Source organism: Calliopsis andreniformis, chromosome 5 (genome assembly GCF_051401765.1).
Source record: "Calliopsis andreniformis isolate RMS-2024a chromosome 5, iyCalAndr_principal, whole genome shotgun sequence".
In the NCBI taxonomy this organism is placed as follows: domain Eukaryota; kingdom Metazoa; phylum Arthropoda; class Insecta; order Hymenoptera; family Andrenidae; genus Calliopsis; species Calliopsis andreniformis.
The window spans coordinates 13,078,869-13,103,938 of record NC_135066.1 but is presented as its reverse complement, the minus strand read 5'-3'; the positions used below and the strand labels follow the sequence as shown (position 1 = coordinate 13,103,938).

The 25,070-nt window shown below is 36.0% G+C and overlaps 1 protein-coding gene across 4 annotated transcripts in view; it reads left to right on the top strand.

Annotated features, from left to right (window-relative positions):
- LOC143179054 (prominin-like protein) overlaps positions 1 to 25,070 on the top strand; it is a 68,455-nt gene that overhangs the window by 35,645 nt on the left and 7,740 nt on the right. For 3 of the 4 annotated variants that reach the window (XR_013001889.1, XR_013001890.1, XM_076378050.1), the window contains exons 2-13: positions 12,982 to 13,249; positions 14,151 to 14,503; positions 15,448 to 15,569; positions 15,665 to 15,688; positions 17,106 to 17,401; positions 17,820 to 17,969; positions 18,351 to 18,566; positions 19,095 to 19,650; positions 20,096 to 20,254; positions 20,340 to 20,461; positions 21,349 to 21,399; positions 22,517 to 22,681. Coding sequence is in view for 2 of the 4 variants with exons in the window: in XM_076378050.1 (XP_076234165.1) it covers positions 12,982 to 13,249; positions 14,151 to 14,503; positions 15,448 to 15,569; positions 15,665 to 15,688; positions 17,106 to 17,401; positions 17,820 to 17,969; positions 18,351 to 18,566; positions 19,095 to 19,650; positions 20,096 to 20,254; positions 20,340 to 20,461; positions 21,349 to 21,399; positions 22,517 to 22,681 (2,482 nt within the window). In the remaining 2 variants the exon portion in view is untranslated. The remainder of the gene's footprint in view (positions 1 to 12,981; positions 13,250 to 14,150; positions 14,504 to 15,447; positions 15,570 to 15,664; positions 15,689 to 17,105; positions 17,402 to 17,819; positions 17,970 to 18,350; positions 18,567 to 19,094; positions 19,651 to 20,095; positions 20,255 to 20,339; positions 20,462 to 21,348; positions 21,400 to 22,516; positions 22,682 to 25,070) is intronic. The other variant, XM_076378051.1, reaches the window with a different exon arrangement.

Genomic DNA, 25,070 nt, shown 5'->3' with positions numbered 1-25,070 from the left:
TAAGTAGATTTAAGCAGAGTAGACTTTTGTAGGATTTGTTATGGACCTTTGTAGAATTAACAAACCTAGCTTGTGTACAGTAGAAGCAGCTATGTTAAATCTACAAAGTCGACTCTTACTAAGTCTATTAAACCCAGGCTTGTTAGAGTACTTTTGTAAATCCTGCAGGAGACTTGGATAACTCCAGCATAATAGTTTTTATCGTACGATGATATTTTGGATACTGTGTCTGACTTGGATCTTATTCTGCTGATTTTGCTATGTCTGTCTCAAGACTTAATCTACTGGTTTTACTATGTAGGATTTAGGATTTACTCCACTGATTTTACTATGTCTGACTTGGAATTTATTCTACTAGTTTCACAGTGTCTAACTCAAATCTCATTCTACTGATTTCTCTATATCTGACTTAAGTCGTATTCTACTTATCTCTCTGTGTCTGACATAAGTCTCATTCTACTTATCTTTCTATGTCTGGCTTGGATCTTATTCTTCTGATTTTGCTGTGTCTGTCTCAAGACTTAATCTACTGGTTTTACTACGTCTGATTTAGGATTTTCTCCACTGATTTCACTATGTCTGACTTGGAACTTATTCTACTGCGTCTCTATAGTTATTCTACTTATTCTCTAGTTATTCTACTTATTCACTGCGTCTGATCATACTGCTCCACGTCCTCGGTAGTAAAATAAGTTATAAATCAGACAATCTTCACGCAAATTTTAAGCGTTTTAAGCGCTATTCGTTACTGATATTAAAACTTTTTTCAAGTATATATGATGTGACAGAGCAAGTGCTCTAATACTTTTAGTCGGTGGTGTACATGCATAGTACAAAAGGAAGAAACTCAGTTTTGAAGATGATGGATGACCCCAACAGGTGAGGGTATTTTTAGAAGCAAAAAGTCAAGACAATTGGGGGGAGGTTTACTGTTACATGCTCAGAGAAGCGTAATACATAAAAAAAGGAAAAAAAAACGAAAAGACAGGGAGAATATCATGGAAGCCTACGAAGCTCTACGCAGAGAGGTGCTTCCACTATTGCATACCGTTGTGAGTGGATAAATCCTGGTTTAGCGCCGTTTAATGCTGTCCATAATTTTGCTATCCAGCCACTGAGCCATTTTTATCGCCCTATGATTACTTTTAACGTTGATACATCGTTCAGACTAGTTTATGATGCTATTCGTTGTCAGTCTATGATCTGCAGTGCTTTATCGACGTGTAGTAAAAACACGCTTGTGGTTCGAGAGCATGACTTGTAATACCATGTGCTCCAATTTTCTGAAGCACTAAAGAGCCATTATCATTTTCCTCTCTCGGGAAAACATTACGAATGACATTTATTTGAATTCTTACTTAAATTAATCGAAAAATGATAACACTCTATGTAATAATAAATCAAGGTAATTGATTATCATGAAAGGTAATTTGTTTCTTAGTTTCTCGTACATTGTCCACGAGATAATGTACAATTATCAAGTAACTCATTTAATGCTAAATATGAAAATATCCCCTAATCTTAATAAACTTAGAAATTTCAAGGAAAAGAAGAGAAAGCAATAAATGTAAGATGAAGCAGGAATAAGGTGCATTTTACTGTCAACCTATTATTAGAAATGGAAACGGAGCACTTGTCGATACAGCTTAACGGTACAAGCAAGAATAGACCTAGGACAGTCTCCAGTTTCACTGCTGCACTTGTCGATACGAATCGAAGTGAAACATCTTTTATAGCTGGAATTTCGAAGGCACTGTGCGCTAAATTGCACACATGAAACATTTTACAGACGAAACGAAGCCACCGCGGGAATGCAAATAACGATTAAGAAATATCAAACGGCCAACGACTCGCGATATTACGGTACTTAACACGTAACACGGTTATAAGTCAGAGGTTCACAACGAGGCTCTCGCAGAGCATGGCTTTCTCTGGATTCGAACGAGGCAAAATCACTGGCGAGGCCGTTCCGGTGTGATCAACTCTGTCCTTCGGATGGGAATATTTAAACGCCTAGAAAGTCATTAACGCTTCCTACGCGAGCTGCTTTTGCTTCTACGTCGGTCTGCAATAAGTGCAACGAGATATACGTGTGCATAGTTACATCTACGACAGGTTTTCCATGGTAAAATAGAGAACGTTCTACTTCCAGTTGACTCTCATCGTACCAAGGCATAGACGCTCGGAGTTCAAATACGAATTTCGAGGAATTAGAACGCGGAAAATTGAAAGAAATAATGAAAAGGTTTCGAATATTTATGGATTAAATATAACTTGAAAAACTTAACAATTAAAGAACTTTTAAAGGTAAGGGGGATTTACATAGTATGCTATGGGTTAGTTTATTTATATTGTAGAGCTGAAGAGATGGAAACTTCGAAACATAATACAAGATAGTGTATTATATTAATACTATATTTAATATTTAAATATTTATTTTTATTATAAGAAATCTTTATATGACAAGTAATGAAATTTAGGATTTACAGTAATTCACTCATGTCACAAACAATATTTAGGTACGTGTGCTGTCAGGATTCTGATTCAATTTTATTCGTAGTATTACTGATCGTCTGTGAGGTCCCTTGTATAATAGAAAGAGGGAAGGTTCGGGAGTTGGACTACTTGTTGAACTTTCCTGTATGTGACGATTTTATATAGATGTAGAAGGGAATGGATATAAATGATTTTCGGAAGTAACTTCACATATCTAGAACAATAAAATAAGACACAGTAAGAAATTCAATGCTTCAAATTTGTTAATATTTTACGTGGTACAGTTGTTACTAAGATACTGACTGATGACAGCAAAAAGGAAAATATCTGTACCAAAAATTGATTATTTTTTAGTATCTCTACTTGTAACTATCATCAATTTCTCAAGCCTTATATTGCAATAAGAAATTATATAAGTACATACTTTCATGCATAAAGTCTGTGAAACATTAAATTATTCAATGTTAAGGCCATTGTTTCTTAGGAAAAGACGCAGAAACTGTGAAATGGCATTTTTAGAGACGCTGGAGTCTCTTTAAATCCATTTAAACAATTTTTATAGACAAATAAGAACCTGATGAATTTAAACAGTCAGTGACAATCAAAAATTAAATACAGTAGAACCTCAAATAACCGAACTTCGAGTAATTGTTGTTATTTAGGATTACAAATATTTAATATTATAATAATAATAAAAGTACAGTAGGATATCGATTACGACTTACATAGTGAAATAATAGTAGTTTCCTCAAGAAAATAAAGCTAACTATTAAAAGATTGCCTCAGATTCAATATAATTATAATCCACCAATTTTTAATTATTATAATTCATATATTCTAATCTAAACTACATTTTAACTTGAATTTAATCATTTATTTAATACACTTAACTTTGTACTCAATCTGCATAAAAATCAATACATGAATATTATAAACAAATTAGTACATCTCTTCGTGTACCAAGAATGAATCAAGGTTCTACTCGAAATAATTCAACTCGAAAATAGTCAAAATTTTGTTTTCTTTTTCGCGGCTAGACAATTATTTTGAAACTCTATGCACCGCCTCCGCCTTCTAGCATCGCGTTTCCTTTTCGCACAATGCACCGGAAGTTTCGGGGCGGGCCACTGTCCTCGGGGTATCTCGTTATTCTCGACCCGAGCCCCGTCGCGTATTCATCGACCGAAACGCTGGTCTCGTCGCGACGGGCCTTCGTTCGATGTCAATTAAGCCGCTCTTTTAATTCGCTTAACGCCCATCCGTCGCCTCCACTTTCTGTCGAGCCACCACAAAAAAATCCTTGAGTATAATCCTTACTTTTAAAGCTGCATCGGTTGCAGTTTCGTCGATACCTAGACGAAAATTTAGTAACTTGTACATAGGTAATTATATTCTGCTAATTCCGCAGTATTAAATCCAATTTTTCGCTGAAACGTCAAGTTTTCTATTACGTTCACTCTGTCAAGAATAGAATTGTAATATACTTTTTTTTTATTGATATTGCTTGTCGATCAACTTGGTATTATCTTGAGGTAACTTAAACTTAAGGACCTTAAGGTATTTAATTACTAATAGTATTTGCTAGTTAGGTTCTCTAAAGTTGTAAGAATAGATCTGTTTCTTACAATGTGTCTGCAGAGTAAAATTTCGAATAGAAATCCCAGTCTGGTAAGAGTACTTAGTGTTATTATATGCTGGTGACGTCATTTATCCCGGAAGAAAAAAGTTGCCATCAATCGAAATATCCGATATACCAATATTTACCGAGTAGGAAGCTAATGGATTTCTTCATTACGATAATAGCGGCCGTGCCCGCTGGGATTGCCAAGCGGAAACTTGGGATAATAAAATGGAAAGCGACTCAGTGGTCCGATTTAAAACCGCTTTCCTATCGCTTTTCGATGCCTGTTCATCGGCTAGCAGCCGTTCCCTCTCGTGTCCCAGGTAAATCGAGTCGCTCCAGGAACTTTTGTTCCCCGCTTATCGATACGATCTCGTCAACGATATTTAAATTTTGCTAAATCGACTTTCGACCGCGGAATAATTCTCGACCTCTGTCGATAACGCGAACTCGAAGTTCGTTGGATCGTTGCCGTCTCAGCGACAACTGGAGGATTAACTTTTGGAGTTGATTCGAGGATCCTCCTTTTCTGGGACTTATTTTGAAAACGATCGTGGTGAAGTTGAGGATGATGTAGGTCCTCGCTGATTTTTTAGAATAAGTGTCGTCATTTTGAGCGACGTTCTTCTTTGACAAAATTGGCTGTCTGTATAATTCACAAAAACCTTGTTAGGTCTGGGTAGGGATACTGGGTGTTTCACAGCATGTGGACCCACTTCGAGAGTTGATTGTATGCCCAAAAATACTGAAGAAAAGACATAAACGCATGTCCTATGCGTCTTTGTTTATGAGATATAATGAATTTTATAAACAGAGCAATATCTCTGTTCAGCAATAGTTCGTTAGCAGGATTTTTAGCTGGACCTTTTCTTCTTCATGAGAAACTGACAGCCACAAAGTACGTTGATGTATTTTTTGGGCATCTTCTGTAGAGGAGATTAAAACAGAAAATTCATTATATCTCATAAACGAAGACTGATAGGACGTGTGTTTATATGATTTTTCTTCATTGTTTCTAAACATATAATCAAGTCTCGAAGTGGGTTCCATGTATTATGAAACACTCTGTATAGTACTAAAAATAGTAGAACAAAAATAAAAGAAGTTCAACAAAAATAAAATAATGGTATCGTAGATCTCGTAGACCAAGTTGCACAGTTATTATTAACCATGCAGAGATACGGTCATATTGCATAAGTTTCCTTTTTGTTAAAACTATTTTTGTACCCTTTACCTTGAAACGATCACCCACGTAATCCTGGAAACTGTTCGATCATCGGTTAAGAAAACCGTTGCGCTGGAAACAAGATCATCTTTCTCACGTGTACGTGACTCGGTCTCAAGCGCATCGTGGCAAACCGGAAATCGACTGAGCACGGAGGTCGAGGTTTTCTCTTGTTACAAAGCCACGGTTACGCTGCGCTGTTCTAATGTCTCATAATGCAACCTGAAGTCGAGTGCACGTAAAGTGCAACCAAAATGTGTTTCGGTTTATCGCATACTTCGTTCAGAGATAAAACCAATAAAATTAGGTTATCGAGAGGACCATAAAGACTTAGTGGTAGAGAGTTATAAAGAACTGAAAGAAGGAAAGATAATAGAAATATTCTTGGCGTGTAATACTACGACCCACCTAAATATGCCCTCTGTTTTAATTAATACGAAAATATAGAAAGCTTAAAAAAATGATCTTAGACAGAAGATTGTTCTTCCACGATATTCCTTCTTTGAAACCATTTAAGTTATGCCATGGACAATTTTCGTGTCATTAGAAATAGAAATAGAAAAGAAGAAAGATAGAAAGAAGATGTTTATGTAGCCTGCTTCAATTTGGACAGTCTGTAGACAGGCTATTCGATAACAAATGTAATTGTGAAAAATACATGTACCTAAATCGCTCGAGAACTATGTCTGACTTCAGACTTATTCTACTGCCGCCGTGCATTCACCAGGCAGGTGCAGCGATATCAGTAGAATGCATTTTCAAGTCAGACACATTTCACATGTATCTTATTGATACGAGTTTCCTCAACAATTAATAACTTCGATATTCTTCATGTTCATTTTACTTTAGCATATAGAATCACTTTCTAAAATTTCTAGCACCTGTTGTCGAATACCTTATACGATATATTTAGGTACTTAATAATGTATTAATTAAAATCACTTACTCGCTATTATACTTACTACTATGTTAATTACTTAAAAAATAATAATATAATGTAATATATTTAGATATTTAATAAGTGGTTCCTCATGTATAAAATTGAGCATAGGGTGTTGCATTTATATATTTAAAAAACTATATTCAAATGTATATAAATGGGTTTAACAGAAATGCAATCTTCATTCTTCTTATCAAGTGCATACCTAAAATAAAACACAACAAAAATAACTTCAAAAAATAAGGAAAATAGCACTGAGCTGTAAGGAATAATATTATAATATCATAGTACACCAACTTCAAACTTGCAAACTATAATAGACACGTTTCTAAATGTAAGTCACGCGACAACGATTTGCATTTATCTTATCGCAGGTGAGATTGAAAGAACTATGTAATGAGAGTAATTCTATAGAAGAAATACAGAAGAGGTGGTAGAGATATCAATAAACTTACAGTCAATAGAAACTGTACTAAACAAAATTCAGTTTCATATTCAAAACTGAACAGAAAACAATCATAAAATAATCGTTTTACGTTCTAGCCAATATCTACAGATACTCGTGTATCTTCTTTAACGATACATTAGATAAATGACAGTAGCTTTAAAGAACAAAACTGTAAATCTACTTAAACGATTACTGTTTAAACGTTTCATGAAAATTTAACGAGCCCTCTTCATCGCAGAGATAAACGCGAGGTAGCGCGTGGGTCAAAGAACTTCCGCTGGAAAAAGCCCTTTGAATAATTAAAGAAGGGCAGTGCAGCCAGGTGGAAGGTAGTTGTATCAGTGCAACGGTGCAATAGGCTCACTGTCGACCAGGGTTTCGATCGATTTCTCAGAGTCATTGACCTCCAGCACGATTATGCTAATGCCTTGTCGTGGTTTTCCGTCTTGGACATTTAACGACACCTGTGACCACGCGTGTTACTCTCTCTGCGAGTCTGTTCCATTGAACTTTCCCTGACGCCCATTGAAATCGACAAATTATGGAGCTCCCTATACAAACTATACTAGACCAATAGCCAAAATTCAAGGTAATTCTTGTAACACAGCCAAAGTGTCGTGTTCCAAGAGAAGATAGGAAAAATCGAAGCACTTGGAAAGTGCAGTTGCACTTTCTTTTAATGGAATACTGTGTATAATCCTTTGTATAATCCACACATTGATTTCTTGTGTCATTTGAGATATGTATAAAGAGTATAGAACAAGGTAATTGGAAGCAGTAGATACTTAACTAGATCTTCCATCTTTTCACAGTTCTATAATTTATAGAAAATTATAAAGAAATATTTAGAATAAACTGCAACATTTCAGTATCTGTTTCAAGTTTTCAAAAAACAATGAAGTATCTCATAAAGTATTTAAAACTAGGCTTTCTTTTAAAAAACAAGTGGCTTATTACACTTGACTTATTTTCCAAATTATTTTGTTTCTAAAAAATTTTTTAATTTCAATAACACAATAACTATAGCATAAAATAGTTATTTGAAATAGTATTTCATATGCTTCCAGGTCTACCTGATACCCAAGCTCTATTCTATTTTCAAAGATGTAAATTTTGCAAAATAAAAATTGCGAAATATGAACCAGTAGAAATAAACTTGTAACATTTGTGGGCTACCATAATTTTGTGCGCAGACCATTTTCCTTCGTGGAAAAAATCGCGTGCAGATTGCGTCTCTCTTGCAACACATTTCCCCAGGTATTTCAGAGCGCATAGTATGTTTGTTCTGCGACTTGTCTGCGTGAATAAAATTGCAACACGACGGTACTACTGCACGTACACATTTCCTCCAAAAAGAGAAAGAAATTTGAGATGCAGAACACGACAGTTCACGTGCCTCTTTCCCCTTATCATCGCCGTAAATTTCGAGATAATGAATATTTGTACCGCCAGTGGCTTTACAATGATTTCTCGTCCCGTTTTTCCCCTTTCTTTCCTCCTCGCAACGAGACAAGACACAAAAGCCCAACTTTTTGACAAATTAATATGTCGCTTGCGCGTTGTTAGGAAATATTTCAAAATTTCAGGACTTAACTACTTGGATGAAGAGTTTCTGTGAAAAAGTCTGTGAAAGATTACAATTGCAATTGGGAAAACTGCTAAGAGGAATATTAAGAGAGCTGCAATGTTTTTTACATGAATATTTTTTATATGATAAATGTTTGAATTCGCTTATTCAGTTAAATAGAAACATGAAATTTACTTCAGATTTTATAGTGTGCAAATATCTTCGCGTAATCTTTACTGAGCCAACTAATTATAGATAATAAAATTCAGAGTAGAACTTTCAAGCCACCAACATGATAAATAAAAATAAAAACTTCTGTGAACGCTTTTGTCCAATATCTATTGTATACAGTCGACTGTAATTCGTGATGGAAATATAGCAGTTATCCATCTGTAAAAATTTCCTATCAGTTTCATTGTGATATGGTCATCGTCGATAATCTTTCAGTAGAAAAATGCATCGATGAGCATTCCCATTGGGAAGCATCACAAGAACGACCGATTTCCTGCACTCCCCTATACGACCATGTAAAGTAGAACTAACGACGATCTTTTTGTTCGCTATTATCGCTGACTATTGCTAACTGGGTCTCTCCCCCCGTTCGTGGAACCTGATTGACAGTGGCCTCCGTTTTTAATTAGCCTATTCACTTCTGAATCTCGCTTTTGTCAGATTTTTAAGCGACTAAATATGGTACGAAAATTGCATCGATAAGCATTATGTATATGGAAAATCTGTTTATTAAATTACATGTAATATGACTGATAAATATACATGGATATATTATAGTTGAATTTAGCTTTTATAATTGAAATTGAAACATTGACTATTCAGTATTTTATAATTAATTGCCTTTGCTGAACAAGATTTTACAATGGAGTAATTCTGGTTAACGAGTGGAGGGTTCAGAACGAATCGAGACAAAAGGAAAATTTTGAAAAGTTCTCTAATGAATGATTGATTGTTCAATTGATAGCATTTACATGAATCAAAATTGCGAGATTTTCTCATTTGGTGAACAGGTTCATGTGCGTTTGCTTGTTAAGGGAGACAGTGGCTCCCCTTTTCAAGATTTTATTATCATTATCTTTACTATTTTCTGATAATGAGATACAAAATACACATATCTATTTTTTAGGAATAAAACATTCAATTTAAATTAATGAGAAAATTAATTTGTTAATGATGAAAATTAGTTTGTTTATATACAGAAATCTTTTTTAATACGTATTGTTAGTATATTGTATATAGACCATAAAACAATTCTTGTGATCCATATTTCTCTCATCGCTATCTATACTACTTTAAACTACTATTTGATTGTCTCTTAGTCTCTCATTCCTAAGATTAGGGTACAATTCGCGTGTATCATCAGTAACACGTCAATATGTAATACTTACATATGTAGTTCACTTAATAGCGTCTTGAAAACCTGAATACAGATTGTAAGTGCTGTTATCAGTATAATCGATCATATACAGAACCGCTTAGATCCACTTCTGGGAAGACAAACACTACTCATCAACACGTGAATCAGCATCAGAAACCCATCTTCTACTGTTAACAATGAATAAAATTGCGAAACAAAGATTCTAGATACCACGTCATTAACTGTCAAAAGATTAGCACATCTCTAGGTATAATTACCTACAACAATGCAAAGTAATTAATTCAATAATGAAAGCAGACAAGCTAGGCAAGATGTATAAAGACAGAAAACTTGCTCGTATTAGAGAACTAAAATACTTCATATCGGAGGAGATAGAGAGACAATGGTCCTGACCATCTGTGCAGTTGCAGCTAGATTGCAATGCAAATAGTTGGAGCTCAATAGACCACAGTCGAGACGCGAAACTTCTTCGTGTTTCCTGGCTTTAGCGAGGCCTGTACGATTGCAATAAATCCATCCACGTGGATTCGAATGATACCCGCTGCACGCTCGATGCACCGACTGACTCGGCCCAAGTTGCAGCAGAAACGAAACTCGACGGTGCACGACGACTGGAACTACAATAGTTCCACCGACCGAGTTACTTTTGCATACGAAAATCTCCCAGCAATTTGATGGATCTGCCCGCCTAAATTGCGATAATCGCCTGCATCGTGTGCACCATGCATTTGGGCTAGAATCAAACATTTCTTAAAATATTAAAGACTGAAGGTTTAATTTACTTCAGTTATTTTTTACATTGATCGATTAAATAATTGTGAAAAAGGGAATTGGCTATATAATATTACTTTCTTATGTCATTTTACGTCAGATGAATATAATTCTGTGATGAAAGGTAAAAATTTCCAGGGTCTATTAGCATACACTATGCACTCTTGCTTTAAGGAAGAAAAGTTAGTTCATCTTCTGAATCTCTTCTTTGTAAGTACACAGAGTGGGTCATTTAACTCCTTCGTCCAAATTTACTTGTAAAAGAATGAATAATTATTGTACTGTATGCTCATCTTTATACCAAGCAACTTTCGTCCTAAACATTATTTTATTCAGCATATACAGGGTGATCAGTTTAACTGGAAACCCTCTAATGAATATTGGCAGCGCTTCCAATACTATAGCATTTACAATAAGTGCTGCCAAAACTCAGAGGGTTTCCAGTTAAACTGATTACCCTGTAATTTACAAATAAATTCCAGTGAAAGAGTTAAATGGCTCATCCTGTATACAGAGCGATCAATTTAACTGGAAACGCTCTAATACGTGTTGGCAGCACTTCCAATGCTATAGCATTTACAATAAATGCTGCCATGACTCGGAAGATTTCCAGTTAACCTGATCACCCTATAGTTTACAAGTAAATTCGAGTGAAAGAGTTAAATGACTCGTTCTGTATACAGAGTGATCAGGTTAACTGGATCCCTCTAATACGTGTTGGCAGCACTTCCAATATTATAGCATTTACAATAAATGCTGCCATGACTCGGAAGATTTCGAGTTAACCTGATCACCCTGTAGTTTACAAGTAAATTCGAGTGAAAGAGTTAAATGACTCGTCCTGTATACAGAGTGATCAGGTTAACTGGTGGATTCCTCTAATACGTGTTGGCAGCACTTCCAGCGCTACAGCATTTACAATAAATGCTGCCAACACTCAGAGGGTTTCCAGTTAAACTGATCACCCTGTATTTCCTCTTCAATCGTTACCCGAAATTTTGTAAAACTGTGACGTAGCTCGCCATTATCGTACAACTGTGAAAACAACGCAAAAGAGTCCGCTGCAAGTTAGACACGTCCCAAGGAGAAACGCAGCGTGGTGCATCGAAAAATCAATGCAGCGGTCCAGGGGTCTTAATCCGACGCAGTCGGTCATCGACGTTTGATCCATATTTCCCAGGGCCAACTAGGAAATAAATTTCCCCCAACCGACCCCATTACGTTCACCCTTCGACCTGGCAACCCTTCCTCCTGACCTACGTCCTACTTCCGACCGTGTCCTCGTTTTCCCGTTGTTCTCATCCCGAAAACTGGTATCGAGGCTGCAGATGGAAAACACGCTCTTCAATCTTTGTCTCTCTTCTGCTCGTTCTTCCGCTGCTTTCTTCTCGATGCTCGTTCCTTTCGTGCTCCATTGATGCTTCCAATTACTTGCGTATTGGTTCATTCAATATGCTCATCTTGTTTTGGGATTTTTCACGCGGTATTTGGGGATCTAAATAAATACTCTTTGGCGATAGCAAGTGGTACATAGTTATTCAATCTTATTGACTATTTCTGTGTTTAGTAAAAAAGAATTCGAAGTATTTTGAGTATTTATTTTGTGAGATAGTAGAAAAACATAACATAGATAAAAATAATTGAATATGCGTAATGTATACTGTCGTACATAAATATTTGAACACTTTAGCGTTATCGAAGTATGTAAAGTATGCTAAGTAAAATTCTGTGATATAGTTTTAGCTACAAATCTCATCTCAGATGATTATGTAAGGTTTACGAATACCAGGGAGAATAACATTTAATATCAGTTAGTGTAAATAAAAAAGTGTAAGTATTTCATGCATTTTCAATGTATAATGTGAAAGTGTCCAAATACTTATGCACGATAGTTTACATATAAATTCAAAGAAAATAAATGGCATTAGATACTTTAATCTTTTGACAGCTTATTCTGAGTGAGAATCGGGGCATGACAAGATGTCGATAAAAATAAAATAAAAAACGGAATATGTTTGTGTTTACAGTTGTTACGGTGCGTGGAAGTTTTTTAAAGAATAAAAAACACATTCTATTCACCAAAAGTTGCAATTTTATTAAACTAATAAAGGAATAATAAATAATAAACTTTTCAGTAGAATTAGAGGGAAGCTTCTGTACAATAGAATCCATAATAAAATCGTCACCTCGACATAATGTAAGGTGGACACACAATTAACAAATATTTTACGTCATCTTCTTTAAGTATAGACTCATAAAAAAAAAATCTTATTCTTTATTTCCTCGTATAAAAAGTCTACTTTTCTACTTGTCTCAGCAACTTCATAACATTCTGTATATATTCTTAGTTTTGTGTTACAATTAGAATTCGAGACACTAAAAAAAAATTGCATATCTCTTCCGACCTCTTTCTACTGTCGAAGTGCTAAAAGATCATTTTTTTAAATCATATAATATCTTCCACTGAAGATACTTTCTGCTATTAATAATACGTAATAATATGACGATTTGTTTCTGTTACAGGAATGTTCGTCGTCGAAGATGGAGTACCACAGTTCCAGTATCCATTATCTGAGTGGAAAATCGTTGTGACTCATTATGGTGGGCTCGCTGGTTTAGCCCTGGTTGGTATCCTTCTAGCAGCGATTTTGCCCTGCGTGGGGCTCTTCTTCTGCTGCTGTAGGTGCGCTGGTCATTGCGGTGCTAAGAGCCAGCCTTTTGATAAGAAAGGCGATCATTGCAAGAAGGTGATGCTCAGCATGGTGCTCATAGCGGTCGCTACTATTATATTGTAAGTGATACTTCTAATTTTCATCATTTAAGTAACTCAGCCTCACTTGATATTCTGAAATGAAATAATGTCTAAGGCTTGCCCTTTTTTACACTGCATTATTTAATTTTTTTATGTTATATATATGTATATATATTAAGAGGATATACCACCTTGTTGATTTCAAAAAATCAAAAATTGTAATATTGAAAAAAATGCATTTGAAGATATATATGAATTCACACTATTGTGAATATTATTTCAATCCAAAAAATCCTTTTATTAAGTATTCTACACGTACCAACATTCACAATTTTTTGATTTCTTGAAACCAAGAAAGTGATGTAGCTTCTCAAATAATTTTTATGTTTGTATCATATCATTTAAAAGCGTCTTATTTATGCCTCTGTGGACTACATTAGTCAGTTAAGAATTATCTAACCCTTTGCACTCGGTTGTCCTTTCTAAAGAGACAAAATCAATGGAAAATCAATCAGGACCTTTGAGTGCAAAGGGTTAATAGTTGAGGAAGTATTTTGCAGCATAGCTACTTGAAAACTTAATTTTAACGAAATCCATGAAAGAGACCTTAATTTATATGAATCTCGGAAATCTCTAAGAGGGGATCCTCCTCTTATAACCCTTATTTAGGAAATAAAATCCAGAATACCTCTTCAAAATTCCCATCCCTTAGTTGACCTGATTGAACGTCCTACGTCAAATGATATTTTTCTCCCGCGTGGAATCGAACCCTCTCTTGAATAATGTCAATATGCAGGCCGAAGAGGTACTCAAAGGCATATTTATGCCAGTCAATTATTTGCTCAAGCATAACTCGAAGGAGGAACTGAGCAAAGAGCTTTCCAATTTGTTTTCGATTTTGTCTCGCTTGTGTGATACCATCGTCCGATGTGAATTGCAGATTTGGGGTGGTCTGCGCCTTTGTGACGAACCAATACATGCAGGAGGGTACCAAGGAGCTGCCCAGCAATGTCAAGATAAGTCTGAAGGACGTGAAGCTGTACTTAAGTACCACGAAGTTGCAGATAAACAATCTGCTCAAAACCAATTTCGAAGAGCTCGAGATCAATTTGAACAATATTCTTCAAGCCAGTGGGAGAATCGTTACTGAACAGCTCGCTGAATATTCCCATGCAGTCTCTCTGACCAATCTCAGTGACATCGTGGCTGGTTTAGAGTCCATCAAGGAAGATCTGAAGACCATGCAGACTGTCACGCGGGACTTGAGGACGAACGCTAGTCAATTAGATATTGGTACTTCTTTCTTTGATATTGAAGCTTTGAGTTTGTTCTAAGAAGAGACACTTGTGTAAAAATTATAGTTGATACCATTTCTGAGAAGATTTGTTGTGGAAAGTTATAGCTAAATTTCTGTCTGTTAAATTTGTATTTTTCTGTAACATTAGAGCCTGCTCACAAGATATCTCTGGTGAAGAAACTTTAGAGAGCGATTATGCTTGCTAAAACAAGATAAAAATGAAGAATAGTAAGATTACATTTGAGGCTTCATTTCAATGTTACTGTTTGTTGAAAATGACTCTAAAATACGCCTGAAATGTGTCTGACTTGACTGTCATACTGAGTTATTCTACTGGCATCGCTGTGTCGGACAAGTCAGGCAATTTCACACGAATTTGAGACATTTTCACAATAGTTAATAACTCTGAAACGAAGCTTCAAGTGCAATTTTGTCACGCTTGATGTTTGTCCTACTTTGGCCTGTAGAATCACCCCTTACAATTCTGACAGTTGTTATCAAGCAACTTCTACAGTAGAGGGCAAACGAAAGTTTAGAATTATCGTTTGCTTGTCAAACAATTTTATATTAACCCAGAAATCTTCAATTGCATATAATCTTCTCCTACACAGTTATCAAAATTAAAACACAGATAGATTTTTGTGATTCATAAAGAAGCAAGATTTACTTTATGTTAGTTCTTTCTTGAACTTTTTCATGTACTTGAAGTAATTTTTTTCATGACTTGAAGTTTCTTTTTTTGGATCGAAATTAAAACATAGATACCTAAAATATTTTTTGTAAAATATCTGACTTGGAAAATTAATTTGGTCTGAAAATTATTTAAGCCCTTTTTTAATCTCACGCAATATAACTCACCTTATTAAGTCATTTAGTCCTATTTCATAGTATTTAATTAAAACAGAGAAAGAATTATAATAAATATTTATTTTTTTCTCAGTTGTACGAGGCGTCAAGAATAATCTTCTCCACACGCTCGCAGCCTGCAAGACTCAGAATTGCAAGCAGGTCCTGAACGACTACAAGGTGAACCAAATGTCGGTTCAAGTAGACTTCGACAAGGTATTTTTTTCTTTTTTTTGCTTCCACGTAGCTGAGATCGACACTTTGATGATTGGTCTAATAAGTTCTTTTCTTTCTCCTTTACACGCATGCAGTACATGGACCGATACTTCCCGAAGGTATGACTTTATTATCTGATAAGAATGTATATGCAGATGTGCAAAAACGCCATTGTCTTTAGGGGCTTACAATATTCACCAGAGCAAGCGAGAAAAATTCAATGAAGTTGTGATTCAGAAATCAATCGTGCTTCAGTTATGACATACATTCTCTGTCATAAAATATTCAATCAATGAACTTCTTTTTTATATTCCATAAAGAAAACATTGAGTTGCAGTTGCTTCAACTCGTTTAACCCTCAGCTGATGTCGAGTCAATATTATAATAGATATAATAAATACAGTACAAATTTGAAACCAGTCCAAGACTTTTAATCTAATGTTTTGGATTACTGAATATTGAGTACTGAGCTTAAGATTTTCCTTCCTGGTGAAATCTTAAAAGCAATTTTCTTTTGTACCATGAGAATAGCGCCACATCACCTAAGGGTTAATATATCAATTATTATTATTGTATTCCATGATGCAAATAATTTGAATCTCCTGAAGAAGTTCAGACCATACACTTTGGAAGCAAATGATTTCTAGATCCCTCACTCATCAAACTTTTTTCATCCTTTTGGTGAATACTGTGTTACTCATAATCGTCGAGTCGCTTAAAAAATTCTTGTGAACTTCGTAGAAGCTTCTAGACAAAGGTGATTTGGCTCTCGTGAAACACGTATCAATTTAGACCGTTCAGAGTCACAGTTCTCGTTGAAAGTCTCACTGCTTCCAAATAAACCACTCATAAATCAGTGAACCGAGTGCAAAAGGGTTTCTCACTTAACGCGTGATCAATAAGTATGACTCGGTCGCTGTTTTCTTCCTTAGCCTTATGAATGTGCAACCATTGGTTTACGAACAGACTTACTGTGTAAACTTGTCTGATTCCATGCTCGCCAAAATAGCTTCAGTCTGTAAGTTGTAAGCAAACGCATGTAGTTTCAATTCTGTGTACAATTCATTCTGTGTGTCGTTAACATTGAGAATTTCCATTAAGTGTGATCTATAGAGCGGTGAAAATTAACGTCATATATCTACAAATAGCTAGGGAACAGAAAATCGCATTATCTCATTGACCAGGCATTCATCAAAACGTGCAAACATTTCCTGTTTTGCACAATTCAATTGATCATTCGCATGATTTGCTCTGTTTCTGAACCAAAAAAAACTCGACAATCTCATCTGCACCCCATCCATTTCAGCACTCTGCATTTCATCGATCCATAAAATACAAACTTCAGAGAAACATTCACACTGTTCTAACTTCCATTTTGTGCTCGAAAGATACAGTTTTAGAAGGCTTCAAGCATGATACTAAAGTTTCTGTAACACTTCTAATTCGTTTGCATTTTGTCAGTGAAGCACCATGTTCATACCTTCTCTAGTAGACTGGCATTAGTGATTTACAGTCAATTTGGCACGATCTTTTCAGTTGCCGAACGTTACTTCCGCTTTGCACAATATCACTATGCTGATGAGAGGCAACATCGTGTCAGAAGTCAGCCAGGGCAAGGAGTCTTTCCTGAAAATACAGAAGGACATCCAACACGCTGTGAATCAGACTATTCCTATGGTCAGCACTAGCATCAGAAAGTGTGGGGATTCGCTAATCAACCTAGCAAACAATATGACAGCGATCATCGATAGACTCAATACCGACATAGACAGGGTTTACATTCGACACCTGGATGTTGCTCAAACGCACATTGATCAGTATTCGCCATATAGGTAAATAAGAACATTCAACTACTTTTTAATGTGTTTCTTCAAATGACTTAAACAATGTACACTTTTCTTGTAATTATTTGAAACTTGTGTAGAAACAAACTCTAAACAATTACTTCTTATTAAAATACTGTACTGAACTAGTCTGGTCCTGAACTAGTCCTATTCTCTTAGGACCTTGTTACAAACATATGAAATAATCGAACCTTAGTTAGAATAACATTTTCCTAAGATTAGTACTCGAGTTGTAAAAATATAAATATTGAATATTTTATTGATTTAAAATACTTATGGATTAGGTTAAAATTAAAATTCTTAATATGATTCTTATTCTTTAGTAATACTTTAAGTATGAGATTTCTTGCATCTTAATATTGATCTGGAGAAGAGATGTCTTGCAAGATATTGTATGGTTTTCTAGGTACTATCTGGGTCTTGGAATATCAGGTATCCTATTAACTGTCCTGATGTGTTTAACTTTTGGTCTCTTCTGCGGAATCTGTGGGAAACGTCCTGATGGCTACGGTGACGATTGCTGCAACAAAGGATCTGGAGCCCGATTTTTGATGATGTAAGCTCCAACCACATCTCTTTCTTTTGATAATAAATCGCGTACTATATTCTCCTAATAATTAAAATTTACACTACCGTTTTATATTTTATATCTTTATCAGTTTACCTATCTGATTTCTTTCAAATGAATCTTTTGAAAAAAAATTTACCAGATATCATGTAGGTAATGATAATAAAATATAAATTCTGAGAATAGAAAAGTCTTTTAACTTTTATCTGTTTAAAAATTTGCACTAATAGCGAGAAAAGAGTATTTTTAGAGGAACCTCTTCATACGCCACTTCAACGCCTCTCAAGTGCTCGCTGTCAATCCACTCACTCATTGTAACACCTACTATAGTTATAAGTGAACACAACGAGCGTTATATGATTCATCTAGGGCTGTTTGGATTATCTTCCTGCTAACGAGTGTCTTGATGGTAATCACTGTGGCACACATGGTCACTGGAGTTCTGGTTCAACGAGCAGTTTGCGAGCCCCTGAAGAAGCCTCAGGACAACAGAATGTTCGCTCTTGTCGACGAAATCGTTCAGATCAAGAGGATACTTTACCCTGATAACCCTAACGCCGATGTAAACATGAGTTACATACTCTCGTAAGTGACATTATAAATAAAGCTCAGCGATTAAGCATCTATAACAGTGGTGTCAAACTCATATATGAACAGGATCTGCCAAATAAAGTTTGAAAGAATCTGAGGATCCTAGACAAACAAAAAGTCTCTAGCAACTCTCTAACAAAATGTCTTATTTGAAAATAACTCATTTAAATTTTATATTTACTTCTTCTTTAATGAATTTACAAAAATTCAAAAAATACATTAATTCCAGATATTAGTACCAAATGTTATAACAAAATTTTAAATTAGAGAAATGAAGAAAATTAATATTTTTTACTATAAGCTTGACATCTAGCAGAAGTTACTATGTGTTATCAATATTGGGTGCAATTTTTTTCCAATAGTGCTTTTAATGTAAATGTTAAATGTTCCTTCGTTAATCTCGCCCTATATAAAGTCTTATTCCGTCTTATTATTTGAATAAAATCAACGTCAAGCTTTAGGCCAAGTGTTTGACGCCACTGATCTGCAGAGCTGCATACGTAAGTCAGTGCTTGTCTACAGACATTGCCACCTGAACGAGTCGCTGTACAAGGTACTGAAACTGGAGAATCTGCTCAACGAAACAACATTGCGCGAATATGTCGGCCGCTATGACATCAATAACACCATTCAACAACTGCGTCGCAAGATCAACCTGTCGCCAGGCGTGGTGATCCTCACAGACAGCGCCAAGTCGAAGCTGAACGATCTCGCGCAAAGTGGGCTCAGTGACATTAAGTTCTACCAATATGCTGAAATCCTCGCCGACAATATTACCAACATCAATTTGGAGCACTTAGCAAGGCAGCTGCGCGACGTAGCTACTAAGCTGCCCGAGGGACAGGAAGATATCCGCGTCAGTCTGGAGAAAAACGCTCACGACCTAGAACATTATCACAGAGATCTGGTAATGCCGATGGCAATGCTTAGCGAACAACTGAGCGAAAAAGCTCTGACGCTCCAAGAGAACATCAAGTTCAATCACAGCTCCATGGCGGAAGCCATTCATGATCTCGTCGACGAAGTGACGAAGGCGCAGCAGTTCCTGAATAAGGATGGGCCAGAGTATGTTCAACATGTAAGTTTCTTGAGTTTTTATTTAATTTTGCAGCTAAAAGACCTAGTAATACAATCCTTGGCAAAGTGATTCAAACAAATACAACAATAGGAAGTTATTTAATCCTCAAGTAGAGACACCCAATTTTAAGATACGAAGATTTGAATTAAGATCTATCGATATTAAATAATAAATGATAAAAATTAATATGGTATTTACTAGAATATAGAAACGAGGTATAATAAAAATTTATCATGTTGAGTTTACCAGATTCCATGTCGATAATTGAATTAAAAATATTGTAGTTTTTGAAATATGAAACGCCCAAACAATCATATGGGTTTGACGCAATAGCATTTTACATTTAAAAAACCACAATATTTTAAAGTATCTTCGTATATGTTGCGTTTAGTCGAAAACTTGTTGCCAGTAGTACAAAAATAAATCGAGCACTGTTGTATTACAGCTAGCTACTAGATTTGGAAACGCTTTTCTCCGTCAAGTCGACGACTTCCTCGAGCATATTATTATTGAGGCGCTCCAGGGTATTGGAAAATGTGCCCCAGTATCAAATGCATATAATGCTACGCTGGTCGCTGGTTGCAATAAGATTTTAGATCCATTCGTAAGTATATGCTTGAAAGACTTATTTTATGATCGAAGTCCTCGTAAGAATAACATTACAACATTGTTCTTATTTTATTGTATAGAATGGTTTCTGGGCAAGCGTCGGTTGGTGCTTAGTTCTCTTCATCCCGACCATAATCCTGTGCGTGAAGTTGAGCGCGCTGTACCAAAAATCCGACCCATATCCAGGACCCCTAGTTGAAGCGTAAGTTTCGAACATTTTCATTGCATGTAAATTCAAACGACAAGCGAAGTATTAGTAAACGTCCCCCAAGATGTAGATATTTCGTGCATGAAAGAAACCGATGTCTCTTTCCCTATGAGATCAGATCTTACTCGGTGTTACGTACCAAATTCAAAAAATTGAAGAGCTTTACAAATATTCATCGAAACCACAACTACAACTGAGAATCTGCTAAAAATTAGGAAATCAGGCAAACTAAGAACAAATATTACTCATTACATCCACTCGGAAACAATCGCTTCTCTTATTATTTCTCCGCTAATTTCTAGCCAGCGAATTCCTAAGCGCTCTTTATGTAGAAAATATTCAGTTCTCTATTTTAATCTGGTAGTCATCGAACTTCCATATTACCCATGTAGCATGCACCCATTCGTGCTTGTAATATTTTTCTCATTTTCTATAGCTCGCATGAGTGAATCTAGCGGGTCTCGAAATTGCATCGCCAATTTTTTCGGTCTCGTACAGACGATCAAACGTGTGCGTCTTTCTTTCTTTCGCTTTCTTTCGGTGTGTCCATATGCTACAAACTAATAACTCGTCGTGTCGAATTGTATTCGTCTTCTTTTTCTCGTGGGCGCAACATGTCATAAAAGAGAATATTTAAAAGTTTGGCGTCCGTGACAGAAACTCGATTGTCTGGCGTCTCAACATTTTAAGAACTATTTTAGCTTACGTTTTCATTGGCAAAGTATTGTGATTCCATTGGCGAGGCTACTGTTTCCTAAAATTTGCGACAGACAGTCGGATATCTGCGATCTATCAATGCTGTAGTTTATATTAAGTTTAAAGTAGCTGTCTAATGTGTGGAATGGTTGTTGGAATCTAACCGCTAACACGCTCCGTTCCAGTGAATATTTGTATGACGCGTATGCAGACAGGGATAACATACCCCTTGCTCAGTAAGTATACAAACGACAACAGCCAAGTTGCTCGCATGCTGAACTTTCGTTGACCATGTCGCATGTATACATTTGGAGCTAACGTAACTATTCGTTACACGATGATACTCTCAGTACCTGATATTACAGATACAGTAATGGATAAAAGTTTAAGACTACTATCCTTTTAATAGATCATTAAATTTTATTATATTCCATGCTAAAGAAGGCTGTATAATAAAATTTGATCATCTATCTAGAAGATAGTTGTCTTGAACTTTTATTTGCTACTGGAGATTTTTTACTGCCATAAAAACACTGTGTGTCAGGAGCACTCCTGTAGAGAAGCCTGTTAAATAATCATTATTGCATGGACACCCTGCTCCCTATTTAATTTTAATGGGGCGAGCATCCCAGATGAGATATTGTGAGAACAAAAATGTTTCTTATAAGAAACACTTGTAATAAAACTGAATATTGTAGATAGATAAAGATAGAAGGCAATAGGAAAACTTGTAGTACAATGAATTTTATTTCATTGGACTATTTTAGAACCTTTGGAAAATATTCTGTCGTAAATTCTACTGTACTGTAGTGTTTAACGAGAGATTCAAGAACTAATTAGATCATATCTATTTAATTTGTAGAACATTTATTTCTTCGTCACAGATCCTACAGTATCTCCTCTTACCACCTAAGTATTCTGCTACTTGATTTTCGCTGTTAACATCTTCTGGATCTCTGCAAAGACTACACTATAGTTCCAAAAATTTGTTAATCGAAAATACAAACATGATATTTAAAATGGTTGCTACAAAATTACCCCAGAAGGTGCTAACCATTTATCTAAGCATACTAATACTCGCGTGACTGTTTCTCCGATGCTTTCAACTAGTAATCTTGTAAAACAATGAACGAACAGCTTCTGAAACGCTCTGTTTACCACGCGTAAAACAGCATTGACACTAGCGGCGTGGAGCTTGATCTTCAACGCGTGCCAAGCTATCTTTTAAGACACTAATGACACGTAACACACAGAAACAGCTTAGCAGAACAGTACTCTGATTTCTCTAACTCGCATGACGAGTAGCTAGAAGGCCACCATCAGCCAGGACTGAAATGTGCCTTTTCGTTGCAGCGTCCACGACAAGAAATACGTGGCCCACAGCAGACATCATCCATCTGCGTACGTGGAAAGCTATGACGGTCCAGCAGTTGGATATAACGAGCGGGAAAGAATCTCTGATGCACATCAGAGCACGTCCCACCACCATGATTCCAGATACTCAGATTTAGCGCCCAAGTAAGTGACCAAACGAATCACTTGGGATTCATGATTTAGAGATCTCTTGGAAGGATAGAATAGGACGAGATAATATGAGATTAAAGACTGATGTTATTCCTCTGAAAATAAACCTTGTAATATTTTAATAAGCATCTTGATATGTAGGATTAATAAGGAACGTGTTTAAGTAGTTCCTCTTCGATTTCGATATACTTTTGCAAAGTAGTAATACACAAAATCCTGTTGCTAGTCATAGAATAAGCATGCATAATATCTTTAACGATATACTAACCTAAAATTCTATACCATGGTGATAGGATAGGAATATATTTATTAAAGTAATTATAGATCAATTATAAAACTGACAATGAGTTATGTTCGTATTTAGATGAATATTTTCTTTTTATTTTACCACCCTTGCAAAAGTATGTCGAAATTAGAAGGGAATAACTTGAATGCTTCCCTTACCAGTGTCTTCCATCTAGAAACTTTGGCGATTAGGTATCTGACTATATCATTTAATATTACTTGTAATAACCCACTTGAAACGTTGTTTGACTATCTTGAAACCTCACTATAAATTCGTCTCATCATTATAATAAACCTTTAATCACTTTACTCATGCACTTTCATCATTGCATATACATAATAAAGTTCACAATAAGTTCCAATATAACTCAGTACCGATTAAAAAGGAAATGACGAATCTCCTATAGGGGTCGTGATAGAAATGAACTCCACATCTTTAAACAGATAACATAAAGTCATTTCCTAAATTTAGAAGATCATGAAACCACGTACCAGCAGTAGCCTCAGCTTTGAAATACTTTGAAGCTATTATGGACAGCTTCCCCCACAAAGGAACTTGCAGTATAGTAATCTTTCATTCGTCAAACAGCTATCCTGTCCCTCTGAGAGATCGTTTCCTTGCCGACCGTTCTACATTATCATTTTTCATTTCTCGGAAGGAACTTTTGTCCACTTAACTAAAGTAGAGAAGTGCGTTCCGTTGGGGCTTGCAAACAGGCCTCAGGTTTGAGTCTCGTGAGTGAGCAACACTCGAACAGTGATGTCGATCACAGTCTTGAACGATTCTGGGATGATCGTTTCATTTCCACGGTTCACTAGCTCACTTCTGGTTTATTTTGCAGTTCTACCCTCACGTGGCGATGCCACGTGCCTACCGCCCCCTCCGAAACAGAACCTCACAATAAAGTCTTTAGCATATCGATAGAATCGCAGTAAGTCATGCCAGTTCACTCACGGACAGACATATCTTAATATTCAGCTTTCTGTGACACGTTACGCAATTTTCTGTTAGAAACGGGACCGTCACGTGTTCCCTCTATTCCAGAGCCTGATCTTTGTCACAATCACTTCAACTTGTTTCGCTCTTCTTTTCCCTTCGACGGTGTGCAGGGTTCCCACTCGTCGCGCGACATTCTTTTCCTCTGTTTTACTCTTGCGAGCCTCTGACACGCTGAACTCAATCAAGGATGGGATCAAGTATGATATATGATCGCGCATTTTCATTTATAAATCTTCAACTACTGTTTCGATGGATTTCAAATGAGTAGGAAAATTGGCATTCCCTAAAACGAAGCTGGCGTGAACAATTGGACAATTCGAAAATACTCTTGTAAGTACTTGAAACCTCTTGAAAATAATATTCGAACCCTATTATTGTTAATCAACCTGAGTATGTAGGTTGAATAGCTAGATGAATCGTTGGTCTTATCTCTTCTGTAAAGGTAGAAAGAATTGATGGAAGAAAAGATTGAGCATATACTGTCTTTATACTTTTACAGAGATAAAAGCAGAGTGACTGTACCTTGGACGTGCATTGTTACTCCTGCTAGATCTTTCCTCTGTCACCTTTTTCTATCGTCAACCACAGAAGAGGTGTGTGTACATTTGTAGTAAACGTGGCAGAGTTTGTGCGATGTTTTAAAGGGGTCAAGTATGTGAACACAAATTAGTAGAAAATATTTCAGAATGAATTTCAGAAATTTCTTCAGCTGAACAGTGATAAATCACCTGCTCGACCCACCTCGATGCTCTGTAAAAACTTATTTATTATTCATTTCATTTGTAATACAAGGTCTGATCAAAAAGCTCCAGGACTTTTTTAGCACTGTTTACAGTAATTACATTCGATCATCATCAAAATAATTTCCATCTGCATTCCATATTGTACACCTTTCAAAACTTTTTTTTTCTCAGTCTTTAGAAGGAGCCTGATAAGCAGACGCCGGAAGCAAATCCAGCTTCTATTTTTTCATCATTTCTTGCATTTTGAAACGTTGTCCTTTTAGCACCTACTTGAGAAGAAAAAAGAAAAAAAATCAGTGGATGAAAAATGAAGTGAATATGATGATTATGAAACAGGAAGTGAATTTCGGGGTAA